Source organism: Penaeus chinensis, chromosome 37 (assembly GCF_019202785.1).
Source record: "Penaeus chinensis breed Huanghai No. 1 chromosome 37, ASM1920278v2, whole genome shotgun sequence".
Classification (NCBI taxonomy): domain Eukaryota; kingdom Metazoa; phylum Arthropoda; class Malacostraca; order Decapoda; family Penaeidae; genus Penaeus; species Penaeus chinensis.
The window spans coordinates 28,282,152-28,297,151 of record NC_061855.1 but is presented as its reverse complement, the minus strand read 5'-3'; the positions used below and the strand labels follow the sequence as shown (position 1 = coordinate 28,297,151).

The 15,000-nt window shown below is 33.7% G+C and overlaps 4 protein-coding genes across 7 annotated transcripts in view; 2 read left to right on the top strand and 2 right to left on the bottom strand.

Annotated features, from left to right (window-relative positions):
* LOC125045541 (28S ribosomal protein S27, mitochondrial-like) overlaps window positions 1-2,074 on the bottom strand; it is a 6,015-nt gene extending 3,941 nt beyond the window's left edge. Inside the window, exons 1-3 of the mRNA XM_047642864.1 lie at window positions 1,981-2,074; window positions 1,149-1,238; window positions 388-458 (exon numbers count right to left, since the gene is read on the bottom strand). Of these exons, the coding sequence (XP_047498820.1) occupies window positions 388-458; window positions 1,149-1,238; window positions 1,981-2,041 (222 nt within the window). The 5' untranslated portion in view covers window positions 2,042-2,074. The remainder of the gene's footprint in view (window positions 1-387; window positions 459-1,148; window positions 1,239-1,980) is intronic.
* Window positions 2,075-3,151: 1,077 nt separating this feature from the next.
* Window positions 3,152-7,378, top strand: LOC125045490 (cyclin-dependent kinase 7-like). 2 transcript variants are annotated; one of them, XM_047642779.1, is made up of 9 exons: window positions 3,152-3,288; window positions 3,649-3,708; window positions 4,300-4,470; window positions 4,757-4,870; window positions 5,058-5,185; window positions 5,575-5,752; window positions 6,261-6,433; window positions 6,674-6,792; window positions 7,026-7,378. In XM_047642779.1, the coding sequence occupies exons 1-9, from the start codon at window positions 3,199-3,201 to the stop codon at window positions 7,052-7,054; spliced, it is 1,062 nt and encodes a 353-aa protein (XP_047498735.1). In that variant the 5' UTR covers window positions 3,152-3,198; the 3' UTR covers window positions 7,055-7,378. The 2 variants fall into 2 exon arrangements, with proteins under 2 accessions (XP_047498735.1, XP_047498734.1); XM_047642778.1 differs by having other exon boundaries at window positions 6,984-7,378.
* An 804-nt stretch (window positions 7,379-8,182) lies between these two features.
* LOC125045489 (ribosomal RNA-processing protein 8-like) lies at window positions 8,183-13,853 on the bottom strand. The gene is made up of 5 exons (XM_047642777.1): window positions 13,641-13,853; window positions 10,945-12,728; window positions 10,282-10,443; window positions 9,010-9,249; window positions 8,183-8,702 (listed from the first exon to the last, which is right to left on the bottom strand). The coding sequence occupies exons 1-5, from the start codon at window positions 13,716-13,718 to the stop codon at window positions 8,492-8,494; spliced, it is 2,475 nt and encodes an 824-aa protein (XP_047498733.1). The 5' UTR covers window positions 13,719-13,853; the 3' UTR covers window positions 8,183-8,491.
* Window positions 13,854-14,161: 308 nt separating this feature from the next.
* LOC125045499 (snurportin-1-like) overlaps window positions 14,162-15,000 on the top strand; it is a 7,694-nt gene continuing 6,855 nt past the window's right edge. For 2 of the 3 annotated variants that reach the window (XM_047642793.1, XM_047642791.1), the window contains exon 1: window positions 14,162-14,253. The gene's annotated coding sequence lies outside the window, so the exon portion shown is untranslated. Of the gene's footprint in view, window positions 14,254-14,812; window positions 14,832-15,000 lie in introns of those variants that run through there. The other variant, XM_047642792.1, reaches the window with a different exon arrangement.

The window sequence follows — 15,000 nt, the reverse complement described above, 5'->3', positions numbered from 1 at the left end:
ACTGCAATGTTCTAGAAAATGGAAAGAAATCAGAAAAATGAAAAAAAAAAAAGTTATAATAATCAGTTAAAAAATCATAATAACAATAACAAGTAAATACAACAATAACAATAATAATAAGAATAAGTATATCAACAACAGCAACTATAATAATAATGATGCTAATAATAATAATAAAAATAAAAATAATAATAATAATAATAATAATAATAAGAACAATAATATTACCAATAAGAATTAGACAAAAAGATAGAGGACATAATCAAAGAAGAAAGTGTAGAAATACTAATGTGTGAGAAGGTGGAGTAGTTGATAAAGAATAAAAAGAATGATCACACAACAAAAAGGATAATTTGGGGGGTAAAATTATGGCATAAACTTCCTTACCAAATCCACATCAATGGCACTGACTTTTCCTTCCCGTTTGTGCTTTCTGTCGAGTTCATAGAAATAGTCATCTGGAATAAAAAAAAAAAAAAATTGCACTGTTGTACAGTAATTGACAAAATTATTTGTCTAAGTCTAACAAATGATAGTTTAAAAAAATTTGAGTAGGGACTAAACATCTGCAAAAACTGAGGCAACAATCATATAAGTATATTTGTAGGATCAGATTTCTACTACTGGGTTGGTTTAATATAAAATTATTGATTTAATATAGAATTATTAGTTAATTGAAAAGCTTAAAACATAATTTCTTTTGCATGTGATACTTCTGACAGAGGAAAGTTTATGTTTTGTTTTGTTTCCCATACATACATACCCAGACTGCCAAGTCTATTATATTACTGATTGATTAAAAAAAAAAATACACAGAAATGATCATGAATATATACACGGGGGCATGAGCATGCAAACACAAGTGCATGAACCCACACAGACACAGATACAGATGCGCACACACATGTGCCTGCAAACACACACTCACACACACACACACACACACATACACACACACACACACACACACACACACACACACACACACACACACACACACACACACACACACACACACACACACACACACACACACACACACACACACACACACACACACACACACACACACACACACACACACACACACACACACACACACACACACACACACACACACACACACACTCTCTCTCTCTCTCACTTACTTGGGTTAATGCTTTTAATAAGAGGGTTCTCCAGTCGTTTGTTCCACAATTCATCACAGCGGTAGGCAGCTGAGAGGTAGGTGCAGCATCCTGTGGGTAATGAAAACAGCATTGATGCATTTGCTGTGATTTCGGTAAGGATCCAGTTACATAATAGCTGTACTGGCTAGCATAGCTGTTATATTCTGGCACTGTGGTCACGATGTCAGTTAGACACAGTTAACACCTTGGTGACGGGTGAAGAAAACTAAAAAAAAAACTCTATGCTCTGGCGGTCAATGGTAACGCGCCAACTTTGAGCGTGTACAGCCATACGCCGCATTTCGAGAGGTTTGTTATGACATCTAGAGACGTGACCCGTCGTGAAGGGGTTAAAAACATAAACGCCATTACTTGTGTTACCTTTAGGAATATCTATCTGGTTTCATTTGAAAAAAGTTACTATAATTGGACATTACTCGGTAAATAAAATCCACTGACATCACAAATAAAGTTCTTATATAAAAATGAGGACTTAAGCTTCCCTATTAGCAATTGCAGCCACGAACTTTAGCCCTCAATCACAACGAGCTTACTTTGCAACCGTAGTAACAAGAACTAATTTGAATATCAGATCAACAAGTCTATTTCAATTAGATGATCTAGTGGATTACAAAAGACCAAAAATATCTATAATAAACACTTAAAATTTGCTGTAAATGTAATACAAAGTTGATCATATAACCTCCCTGCAGAATTGCAACAGGAGAACCATACGCCACCTAAATTAAGCATAACATTTAAAGAAAAACATTATTTACTTCTTGACTTCATGAAACACAGGTGTACTTACGCTGTCTGCTCAAATTTTGCTTTAAATATCGGAATAAATGAGTCTGTGCTCTTACAGCCATGTTTACATGCCGGTGGATAAAGACGGGTTGTGTAACGGAGATTCATTCGCGATGAAATTTCCTGTCTTTGTTGAATGGTTTCTTAAATGTTTAAAATAATTCTCTAAACATTCTCGGATATTTAAGTAAAGTCTAGTCTTCGGCTAAAAAGTGGCTGTTAAAAGTGATATGAGAAAAGGAAAGGCATTTCATATACTAGTATTTATGGTAATGTAAGGGTGCATGTGAAACTATATATATATATATATATATATATATATATATATATATATATATATATATATATATATATATATATTATACACACACACACACACACACACACACTCACACACACACACACACACACACACACACACACACACACACACACACACACACACACACACACACATATATATATATATATATATATATATATATATTTATATATGTATACACACACACACACGCACACACACACACACACACACACATATATATATATATATACATATATATACATATACATACATTTATACATATATACATATATACATATATAAACACACATATGTATATATATATATGTATATAATATATGAATACATACATACATACATACATACATACATACATACATACATACATACATACATACATACAGACATATACATGTATATATGCATATATGATATATATATGTATATATACATATGTATATATATATATATATATATATATATATATATATATATATAACACACGCACACACACACACACACACACACACACACACACACACACACACACACACACATATATATATATATATATATATATATATAGAGAGAGAGAGAGAGAGAGAGAGAGAGAGAGAGAGAGAGAGAGAGAGAGAGAGAGAGAGAGAGAGAGAGAGAGAGAGAGAGAGAGAGAGAGAGAGAGAGAGAGAGAGAGAGAGAGAGAGAGAGAGAGAGAGAGAGAGAGAGAGAGAATCAAAGAAATACAAATAAAAATTCCCATAACTCCAAACAAACTTATACACAACAATAAAGCACAAACCCTCAACGGAAAAGAAAAAGGAAAAAAAAAGAATGATAAAATGTTTTGTTTACATCCCGGAACCTTTACGCTCGTAGTCCCTGTCCAGTAAGCATGAAGTAGAAGCGGAAGACACGATGGAAGTGGATCAAGAGAAGAAAGGAAGGATTAGAATAGAAGAAAAATTGAAGAGATATGAGAAGATTGATTTCTTGGGAGAAGGACAGGTGATTTCTCTGGTGTTTTGTTGGTTAAAGATGTGTGGAACTTGATTACTGACGCCACACCTGTTACACACGTTCTAAAATTTTCTTGTACAATTTGAAATGTTTTATTCTTTCATTGATTTAATTGTTGTGATAGGTGGGGTTTCTTTGTGTGTCTCGTGTGATGATATGGGAGTTCATATTAAATCGCTTATGTGCATATTATGACGTAGTAAAGTATTGTATAATTAGGAACCAGGCTAAGATCTTTCTTGTCCAGGTCGTGATGTTAGCTAATTGAAAATTGTTATTTTTTTTATTTTTTTTTAATATAAGATATTGCAGGCTATTATTATGTAATTCTTGTGTTTTTCTCTACAGTTTGCCACTGTCTATAAGGCTCTTGATGTAGAGACCAAGCAGATAGTAGCTGTCAAAAAGGTATGTACTGTACTTATGACACACTTTCTCCTTTAATGGTAGTTGTCTGATTATCTTTATTTTATGTGCTCATTTTTTTTTATTATTATTAAGTTGGTATTATTTTGGTTTGGATCAGACAGAAATGCATGTAACTTTAATGATAAATAAAAGTGCTTATGCCTTGATTTTGGGTCATGGATATAACTGGTAGCTCATTATGAAAGACGGAAGTTGAGAATAGGTTGCTGTAACTGACTTCAGGATACCTTAACGACTTGATGATGTAAGGTAGTCTTTATACATGTCAAGATTTCACCTGGAATAAGGGGATATGCCTTTGCTGTCCTTGGAATTGATAGGTATAGCCATCACTTGTGGCAAGGGTTAAGAATATATCTCTTCCCATAAGCATAAGCATTGATTACATTAAAAAATTCCCCTCAAGCAAAATTGTAACTAAGTAAGATATTACATTCAATATATGTGTACAGTGATCAGAGAACCAAGGTAAGTTACTTTATTTTATGAATTTTATTTAACCTTTATTTCCATTCACTTCCATAGATCTCTTTTAATGATTATTCCATACTCTTTAAATGGGTTCTTTAGATCAAACTAGGTAGCAGAGAGGAAGCAAGGGATGGCATCAACCGTACGGCCCTCCGAGAGATCAAGCTCTTGCAGGAGGTCCACCACCCAAATCTCATTGGCCTCCTCGATGTGTTTGGCTACAAGTCAAATGTGTCGCTCGTGTTTGATTTCATGGATACAGATTTAGAGGTGAGTGTGGTAAAGGCTGCCCGTTGGTATGTATTCGTAATTATTTGATAATTATTATAATTCATAATTTTGTTTAATTTTAATGGTCATTTTATTGTAATTTATATTGATTATTCAGCTTCATCATTATTATTAGCAGTATTATTGTTGTTATAATTTATTATTGGTCTCATGCTTCAGAACAATCATTGATCTTCAAAGTAAGCTATGAAATGTACCCAGAATTATTCCTTTACACTGTTTATAAACCTTTTATTAATTGATTGATGAATCTGTCTACCACCAGGTGATCATCAAGGACACAGACAACATCATCCTCACACCCTCCAACATCAAAGCATATATGATCCAAACGTTAAAAGGCTTGGAATTCCTGCATCTTCACTGGATCCTACACAGAGTAAGAAAGGGCTTGTTTTCCTGAAGGCTTTCATAATAATCTAAGTCATAAAACTTATTTTTGAAGAAACTTGTACTGTTTCCTTTGAAAGTGTTTTATGATGCTTAAATGAAGTTGAAATGATGGTTAATGTACTCTTCATTTTTTTCACTTTGCAATCCTCCTCCACCTTTGCATATAATTGCAGGATCTGAAACCAAACAACCTGCTAGTCAATTCAGATGGCATACTTAAAATAGGAGATTTTGGTCTGGCAAGATTCTTTGGCTCTCCCAACAGACAGTATTCACATCAAGTAGTTACAAGATGGTACAGGTAAGTATTGCACAGATAGTCAATAGTGAAATTTGGAAACCATTATTCTTAATATTTGTTTTGCTTCTAGTGATGTTTTGATTTTATTTTTCTGTTTTGCAAGACTTGATGAAGACATGTATTTAAAGTTGATGAAGTTGTGCATTCTTGTGTTAATTTGATAGGATTGATAGAAAGAACTTAATTGCCGAGGAATAGAGCTGTTTTGGCTTATGTATCCCAGCCTATCCAAATCTTACCTTAACTTTTAATAGTTATCAATAAGTTCAAAGGACAGAGGATAAAATAAAACTCTGCTTGGGTGTTAAAGATAAAGATAAAACATAGAATGATATCTTGACTAAATTTTACAACACCTGAAACTTAACATATCTCTGTCTGTTTTGTAGGAGTCCAGAGTTGCTGTTTGGGGCAAGATCCTATGGTACGGGGGTAGACATGTGGGCGATTGGCTGTATCCTGGCGGAGATGTTGGTCCGCTGTCCCTACTTCCCGGGTGACTCTGATCTAGACCAGCTTACCAGGATCTTCACTGCCCTAGGGACTCCTGGTGATGATGACTGGCCGGTTTGTTGTTGAGGATTTTTTTCCATTGTTTGTCTTTGGGTGGTTTCAGAGTGTAGTGATTTTGATCCTTTGCTGCCGGGTGGTATGCACAAGCCACCCGTAATATAGTCCAGGCATGCCATGGCATGTACGTACATGCCACCTGGTGGCAAAGGGTTAATTACTGTATTTTGATATATTGGTCTTAATCCAATTATTAGTTATTTGATATTAAAAATAGTTTTGATGTGTGTGTGGTGAGAGGTTTAGTAGTTTCATTTACCATTCTGGAGATATTTCTTGAATATTAAATTGATAAATAAGAATGTTTAAATTGATGCTATTGAAGAAGGAAGAAAAGACCTTACATTATTCTGAATTTATGCTAGTCTTTATTAATCTATATCTGTCACTTTTATTTATCCTGTTATTTTTTATATATGTATCATCTTAACCCACTCAATCTCATGCTCAAGAGTAGTAAAAAGAGTTCCAGTGATATCTGTAAAGTTCATAACCCTCTTTCCAGGACATGACAAAACTTCCCGACTACGTATCCTTCAAGCACTTTGAGGGTTCCCCACTGCGAGATCTCTTTCCTGCTGCCAGTGATGACCTTCTCCAGCTCTTAGGGTCTTTGCTCACTATCAATCCTATGAAACGATGCAGCTGTACAGAGGCTCTGAAGATGGAATATTTCAGGTAAACATCAGTGCATGTTAGGATATTATTTAATGTGCATATTTACATATATTTTTTTATCCTTTTACATTTTTTAAATATATTTTTTTAATGATCTAAGAATAATTCTGCAAATGTAATTGTTTGATATGTTTGAATTAGATTATTTTCTTGCAAGCATTACCTTCATCTATTTGAATTATGTATGTTTATCAAATTGCTGTAAACATTGGATTACTCTAGATCACCTTTCCTTTCCAGCAATAAGCCTGTCCCGACACCAGGACCTCTTCTTCCTCTCCCACCAACCATTAGACAGAGAAGTGAGGCAGAAAAACCGTCCCTCAAGCGAAAGATTATTGAAGAGTCTGGCTTTGGAGGTATGTCTTTTTTTTCTTAACTACAGTCACAATCTCTGTATGATTATTATTACATTTAAGATACAAAAATAAAATTCTCTCATTTGTATTTTAGGGATAACCATACTTTTTATGCTGTTCTTGTATTGTAGATAACTTTTGCAAGTTCAATTTAAAGCCTTGGAGTAACCTGGAGTTAATTTTATTTTCAGGTTCCTTAGCAAAGAAGCTTCAGTTCTAACTTTTATTTTCAGGTTCCTTAGCAAAGAAGCTTCAGTTCTAGTCCACACAAGGAAGAGAAGAAGAAGCACTACCTCCCCATGTGCCAACGCGACCTCGGTACTTAGTCGTAAAGGTGAAAATAAATTCCCTTAAATGAGGCAAGAAAGAGAGAGACAGATTTATGAAAGTGTAAATGGTATTTGTGTTGATGTTCATTTTTTCCCTCTAACATGTAAAGGATAAGGGATGACAATATTGTTCTTTTATTTCTTTATGTACTTGAGTACTATGTAATATATTGATGTTCAGAGAAAGTGTGTTATTTTCTAAACCAGTGGTATTATTGTAAGGGATTTCTCAATAAATTTTCATATAATAAAACATACAAAGCCTAATTAATTAACCTAATAATGGCTGTTATCTTGCTTTAATATAAGTATATAGTATAAGGTAAATACTGAAGTCCCAAATTACAGTAATTATTGTGCAAAGAAAATGTGAAGAAAAGTGAAGATGTGTTGGGAAGGAGTAGGTTTAGAAATTCTGTAAGAGGGAACAATAAAAATCTTGGGGAATGTGGGGACAGAAATGAATATTTGAATACCTAAGACAGACTGAAGTAGGGTAGGAGGATAGGGAGGAAAAAATAATTGTCTACTATTATTCTTTAATTAATCATTGAATTTATGACTTCTCTTTGATCAGAAAATGTTATTTTGACTTGTGAATTAGGAAACTGTGGAGTTAATAAAGCAGAGATAGGCATCAGATATGTCTTTTCTTCATAAAAGCTATGAGGATTTCTCTTCTGCTACATTTACCTTGTATGGTCTTCTGAGATGAGAATTTATTCAAATGCCTTAAGTAAGCACTATCAAAATAAATTTTCCATATATTAAGCACTAAAGACAAACACATTCTGACTTGAATACCAGGTAAGACATAACTTTAGCACCTTAAGTACATTCTATTCAAGTTTTGAGGCTATATGTGAGATCCCTGAATTTGTATAATCCATGGGAACAGAATAACAGCATTCATGTTTGTAAAATGAAAGAGGAATCTTATTCATTACCTAAGGACATAAATATCAAAAAGCTGATTTACAAAGACAAAAATCCAAGATATAAAATGTGAGAGTTTCTCTACAAACTATAGGTAGGGTTATAAGGATTATCTTTATAAATACTTTTTCTTTTTATTCATTTGATTTTATTACTTTTTTCTGGTGTTGACAAATATGGTAATTTACAGTTCACTTACATATACCATATATACACGAAAATGAAATTAAATACATTATTATTTAATATTCTAAAAAGTCAACCATATTCATAAAGCTTACAGTTCATCAGTTTCAACAAGTGTAAATTTATCTACCCCAATTTCTCCCCTTATTAAAACAAAGATAAAGAACAAAAAAGGAAACAAGCCACAACAAAAAAAAAAAAAAATTGCATACATAAGATAACTTTATATAAACCAAATGCAAAATCCCCTATCTCTTCTTGTACATGCATGGTTTTAGGACAATCTCGGGCACCTCCATTGCTTTCTTGCAGTCACGGTTCTTCTTGAAGTCGAACATATAGAAGTACTTTTGCTGGACGTCTTTATGGGTGCAGTGGAATCCGAGACGTGTCACACATGACAGGAAATCGTTGAGGTTGGTAAATCGGCTCTCAACTTCGGCTACTTTCATGACACCACTAGGAAAGAGAGATGGAGAAAACATTAATTTTAGAGAGAGAGAGAGAGAGAGAGAGAGAGAGAGAGAGAGAGAGAGAGAGAGAGAGAGAGAGAGAGAGAGAGAGAGCTAGCTTCTCTATTCCTTCTCAATTACCTTTGTAATATCAGAAGCCTTTAAATGTAACTAATGCCAGTAAAAAAAAAAAAAAAAGTGTTTAAGAAATATTCTCAGTTTCTGTGCAAATAAACCTTGAAGATAAAATAGACTAAGAAGACAAAGAGAAGGAATATAGTAAGTAAATGATATTCTAACACTGCCATACATACCCATGCCTCAACACCCTATTGGCCTCAGTGACAAAATCCTTGATATTTGTGCCCATAAGTGACAGGCAGAAGACCACCACATCCACAGACCCGGACTTCAGGGGTGTGTGGGCCATGTCGCAGGCAGTGACCCTATTGTTGGCAGCCACCAGGTCAAAGGAGTAGACCTTTTTCTGCGGGGCGCTTAAGGAGAGCCTAGCTTCACCGCATCCGAAGTCAGCAACAACCCATTCCCTGGGTCTGGAGAAAGGGAAGGGAGAATTAATTAATCATATATGGATCATTGTGCAAACTCTATAAGGAAACATGTCTGTCAATCTCCTTGATTCTATTATTTCTCGAAAAATACAAATATTGGGTCAAAGATGATATTAAATAATCAAAAGGTTAATTTCTGTTAACCCTAATTATATACAAATGACTAAATTTTGGACCCAATGTGTAAAATACCGATTTTTATCATACTTATCCTCCAAGCTCATATGAACCTAAAGTGCACTAAAATCTGCTATGATTACTATTTGCAGTCACCTAGAGCACTTGCCAAGAATATTTAATACTCAGAGACAGGTAAAAACTGACTTTTCCAAGTCCTTCCCAACCTGCCCTTAAACTGCAGTAACCCAACATTCCATCCTGTATTTGGCACAGAAATGGGGGAGGGTACAGAGAGGCCTCTGGTAGCAATCACAGCAAATTCTAGCATAATGGCAATTCAAATGAGACTGAGACAAAAATATGAAAAGTGACATTTGAGCATTACCATGGCTAACATATATTAGTTCATTCTCCTCAGAAGAAATTTAAGTTGAGTCATTTCTTTGTTTTTCCCTATATGTTCTGCTATCATAAAAAGGAATAATAATAATAATAATAATAATAATAATAATAATAATAATAATAATAATAATAATAATAATAATAATAATAATAACAACAACAACAATGACAACAACAACAATATTAAAAAGATTTAGAAGCTCTTCCTTTTTTTTGGCCTTGAAAGGGTTAAAGTACAGAAAACTCCAATTACTTTTGAATTCTACAACCATCAACAAATAAGATAATATAAAACACTGCAATGATGAAGAAGTTATCAATGCAGTAACAGGAACCATTGCAAGAAAAGAAGAAATTATGAAGCACAATAATAATAAAGAATTATCAATGCAGTCCTGATAACATTCTTCAAAAATACCAAAATCAATATCACAATCACAGTGAACAAAGACAATAAACTTTAAAAGTAGAAATAATGGAAAAGACACCTACTGTTTCTTCAGCCAATTAATAATAATATTAAGGGGGTTGATAGGCCACTGCTCCACCTGATTCTGGTAGCCCAAGTGGTAAGACTTAAATGCATCAGGGTCTTTCTTAAACATGGCCATTGCATTTTTACTCGTTGTTGTGTACAGCTCCTCGTTCACCATTCTGTCGTGTGGGGGGAAAGCATATATATGTGATGGCATGCTTGAAATAGTTATTACTGTAATCTTCATTAATTAATTTATTTATATTCTGTGGTTAAGGATTAGTAGTTTTATTGCAAATTATATTGTGGGTTCTGATTTATAATTAAAGACTAATGTTGCTATATATCTGCTATTTTATCTTTCTATCTTCCTTAGCTACATTATACCATATTGGGGAGTAAAACACTTAAGCATGTAAATGAACAGACAGAAAACTGCTGCTATAAATGTGAACATGAAAAATATACAGTACAAAACATACTTGAGAAGAACTGTCATCTATTTGCTATCAATACCTAATATTTTACTTCTACAGTTTGCATGACTTAGTTACCTGAATCCTGCTAGTTATTTGTGAACATGAAAAAATATGCAGTACAAAATACACTTGAGAAGAACTGTCATTTATTTGCTATCAATGCCTAATACTTTACTTTTAGTGATTGAATGACTTAGTTACCTGAATCTTGCAGCATTGAGCTGAATAGTCATCTTCTGCCTGAGAGCTTCAGCAGCACTCAGTTTTGGTTGTTCCTTCTCAGGTTCAGGTTCTGAAGTTACCACCTTTTTGTCTTTCTTAAGCATTTCCTTCAAAATCTTCTTGTCCAACTTTTTGTTTCCTGGGCTTGGCTCTGGGATAGCCTCCTTTTTCTTCTTTTCCAATTTGTTCTTTTTTCTTTTGTTTTCCACCTCTCCTTCGCTCTCATCATCGGCAATATCTCCATCATCATGCACTTTACCTACTGAGCTTTTGTTCTCACTCTCTTCTTCATAGTCTAACATTTCTTCCTCGGAAAGATCTTCTACCTCTCTTGACATGTCGTTGTCGCTGTCATCCTCCTTCTCCTCGAAATCCCTAGGATCAAATTGGTCAAAGTTGAGCTCATTCAGTAATGTACCTAAGTCTGACGTAAACTTGGGGTCTTTTTCAAGGAAAGCTTTTTCCTCCTCCTCATCTTTTAACTCCTGATTCTTCTTTTTCTTTTTCTTTCCTTTCTTAGCACCTGACTGTTCTTTGCTAGTAGTGGCTTGCTCTTCTTTAGGTGGTTCAATGGTCATTTTCTTTGTTTTACCTTTTATTTTTTCAGATTTCTTGTGCTCTTCTTTTGAAGATTTTTCCAAAGTTGATTCTATTTGTACACTAGTGTTACTGGTATCTTTAGTTTCAGTGGTGAAACTGTCTAAAACCTTCTTTTCTTTTTTCTTTTGCTTTTTACTCTTGTTTGGTGTTTCAGTAATGCAGCCTTCAGGAACGTCCCTTACATTCCCTTTCACACTAGACTCTGTAGTATGATTTGCAGACTCTAGGTTATTTTCTAGAGCTTTTCTCTCCAATTTCTTCTGTTTCTTTGTCTTCTTTGATGTTTCTTCATTCCCAGCATCAGGAATTTCTGGCTGGCTTTCATCTATATTTGATTTTTTAGTAAGTACTGTAGGAACTGTGTTTCCTTCTACAGATTTCTTCTTTTTTCTTTTCTTTTTAGTTTTAATTACAATTTCTTCATCCCCAGTTAAAGTGATTTCCTGCAAACTTCCATTTACATCTGGATTTTTAGCGCTTCCCTCAGAAACTGTACTTACTTCTAAATTCTCCCTCTCCTCTAAGGGTTCTTTTCCCTTTTTCTTCAGTTTTTTTGTGCTTAAATCTGATCCTATAATAGGTCCTGCTGAAGTTTCATCATTTTCAACTTTACTTTTTTCTGATGTTTTTTTATTTTTCTTCTTTTGTTTTTTATTCTTACCTGGCACTTCTCCATTCCTAACTTCCAAAGTTCCATTAGTAAGCCCTGCCACATTTTTGTCCTGTGGAAGAAGGCCAGCATCTTCATCTCTGACATCCTTACTGTTGATCTCAGCAATTTTTCTTTTCTTCTTTATCCCTTCAAATGACTCTTCCTTACCCCCATTTTTCTCCTCCACTTCTAAAACTTTTGTAACTTTATTGTCAGCTATACCTTCATCCGATATGCATCGAGATGGATGCCACTTGATGCCACCATTGTTTTCCTTCTTTCGCTTCTGCTCTTCGTTGATCTCCTTGTACTTGTTCTTGTTCTTCTTGTGGTGAACTCCATTTTCCTTTGGATTACCTGATGTGTTGGTCAAGGTCTGTTCAGCTTCTTTCTTCTTTTCTGTTTTAGCAATGAGTGAGTTTTCCTGAGTTGCACCATTGCTCAATTTTTGTTTCTTCTGGACTATTGAATTTGGTCCTCCCTTACGTTTCTTACTGTCTCCAGTTATTGCCTGAAATTTAATGTTTCTTATTTAGAATTTTACAATGTTCTATATGTCTTTTACTGACAAAGCTATATTATGAAAGTACATTTCTAAATTTTAATAAGTAACTTTCACCACTCAGGTGAGCTGTCAAGTAGTTAATGTTATTTATCAAAGAGAAATTGGATTTAACTGCAAAAAATATAAGACCTAGAAATCTTGAAAATTATAAACTAAGATAATAAAATGGAATAATGTAATAAAATTTTGATAAATGATAATAATGTATTATATAAAATAGAATCAAATGTAATTATGTACAATAGCTCTTTCTACTTTCATACTAAATAATTACATTATTGATTTGCAACAGAAATGCCATTAATGAAAATTGTCTCATTCTCTGCTGTTCAGTCTATTGTATACTGATTGTCTTAAACCTTACTGTTGTGTGAAGTTAAAATACACATACAAACAATAAAAAACACATATCTGTTACCTTCTTATATCAAATAGACCCTACAGAAAATAAGTAGGCCTTAAAGAAACATTTGATGTATTGAAGAACTTACAAAACATAAGAGATCAGCTATTTTAGTTTGTGACTTGGAACTTTTTATAAAGAGATCTCTTCTTGATGTAAGTAATAACTTTCTCCCTATGAGGATTAGGCTTAAATATGCATGGGGGAAACTCCCCAAGGATGTTGTGCTCCAAAGGGAATGGTTTCAAGAATATCCTTAAATAGATTTTGAAACAGGAATCTATATAAAAATCATAGATGATAACGTGTTACTAGTTTCCCATTAACATGCGATGGAGGTGGAAATACAAACTACACTTGAGAAGCAGAACTACACCGTACCTCTAATGACCTGAATAAGTTACTAAATTAATCAAACTGCTAGCACAAAACTAGTAAATCGTAACATCACTTACCACGGGTATTTGAGGAGGCTGATCGAAATGATACGAAAATGCATTGGTGTTTCCCCAATCCGGTATATCGAAGCTCATTTTGGACTCCCCACAGACACCTCTTAAACGTCACAAGCAAGAATGATTAATCTAGGAGAAGCTAATCCATGCCAGACAAGTGAAAAGAACAAAAATAAGGCAAGCCGAAAAACACACGTGAGATATACCGCATTTGTTTACATGTTATCCTCACAGGGAAACGTGCCAAAGGGTAAATATTTTGTTCCTATTTTTTATCTTTATTTTGTGAGCTAGTTTGTATCTTTTAAACTTTGATAAAATAACTAATAAAATGCATCGTATTTTGTGAGATAATGTACCTTTTTTAACTTGAATAAAATAACTAATACAATACATCATATTTTGTGAGCTTATATAAAATTCTTTTTAGCTTGCATAAAAATAAAAAAGATAAAATGCATAATAAAATTAAACGATTACCCGAGGACAAGGAGTAAAGAGAAAAATAAAGACCCCGGTTAGTATAACGTAAACCAAAACAAACAGGCGAGAGGCGAGAGGAACGTTTTAATTTCATCACCATTAGTAACTCGAAAACACCTTTGTAAATAAGGTAAGAATAAGTTTATCCGGGCAGTTATTCATGAAGAGTGAAGGGATTTGTTTCTATGGGTGAAAGGAAATGAGATAATTCGATGAACTTGGTTAACGACGTTGCATATTATTGGCGAAAAACTACAGTTGTTTTGCTTTCGTTTCATGTGGTGGCATATAATTGATGTTTACCATGAGTGTTGATTACCGAAAACCAGGGAGTGTGACTGTCAGGTTATAAAGTCAATATCAGATTATCTAATTGAACCAAAGGGAATGGCTTTATAGATTCTGGTGTTTCGTGAAATGTTGGAATTCCATGGTTAAGTTTTTATGATTGTAATCTTGTTCTTGCAGTGTTTTTACAGCTTTTTTAATATTGTTATTATGTTTTAAATTTTATATAGAAGGTGAGACTGAGAAATAAATTCTTGAAAAGCATTATTACTGTGTTAGGTGCAAGTATATTGTGATATTCCAGAATTTCCCTTTTTTTCTTTTCTTACTTGCAGTTTACAAGAATTAAGGCAACCAAGTTGTTCAGTGTTAATCAAATGAAGTAATGTTATCTCAAGAATATTCTTGATTGCTACTCAGGTGAAGAAAGGAATGAGGGAGTGAAAAATAGAGTAAAATTGTTTATGACATTTATAAAACATTTAAATATTTTAGTTAGGCTTTTATTATTTATATATCAGTTATGTTCCCACATATATCTCTTATTATTTCATATTTTTTACTGAATGTTCTTGCCATTTATTCACAG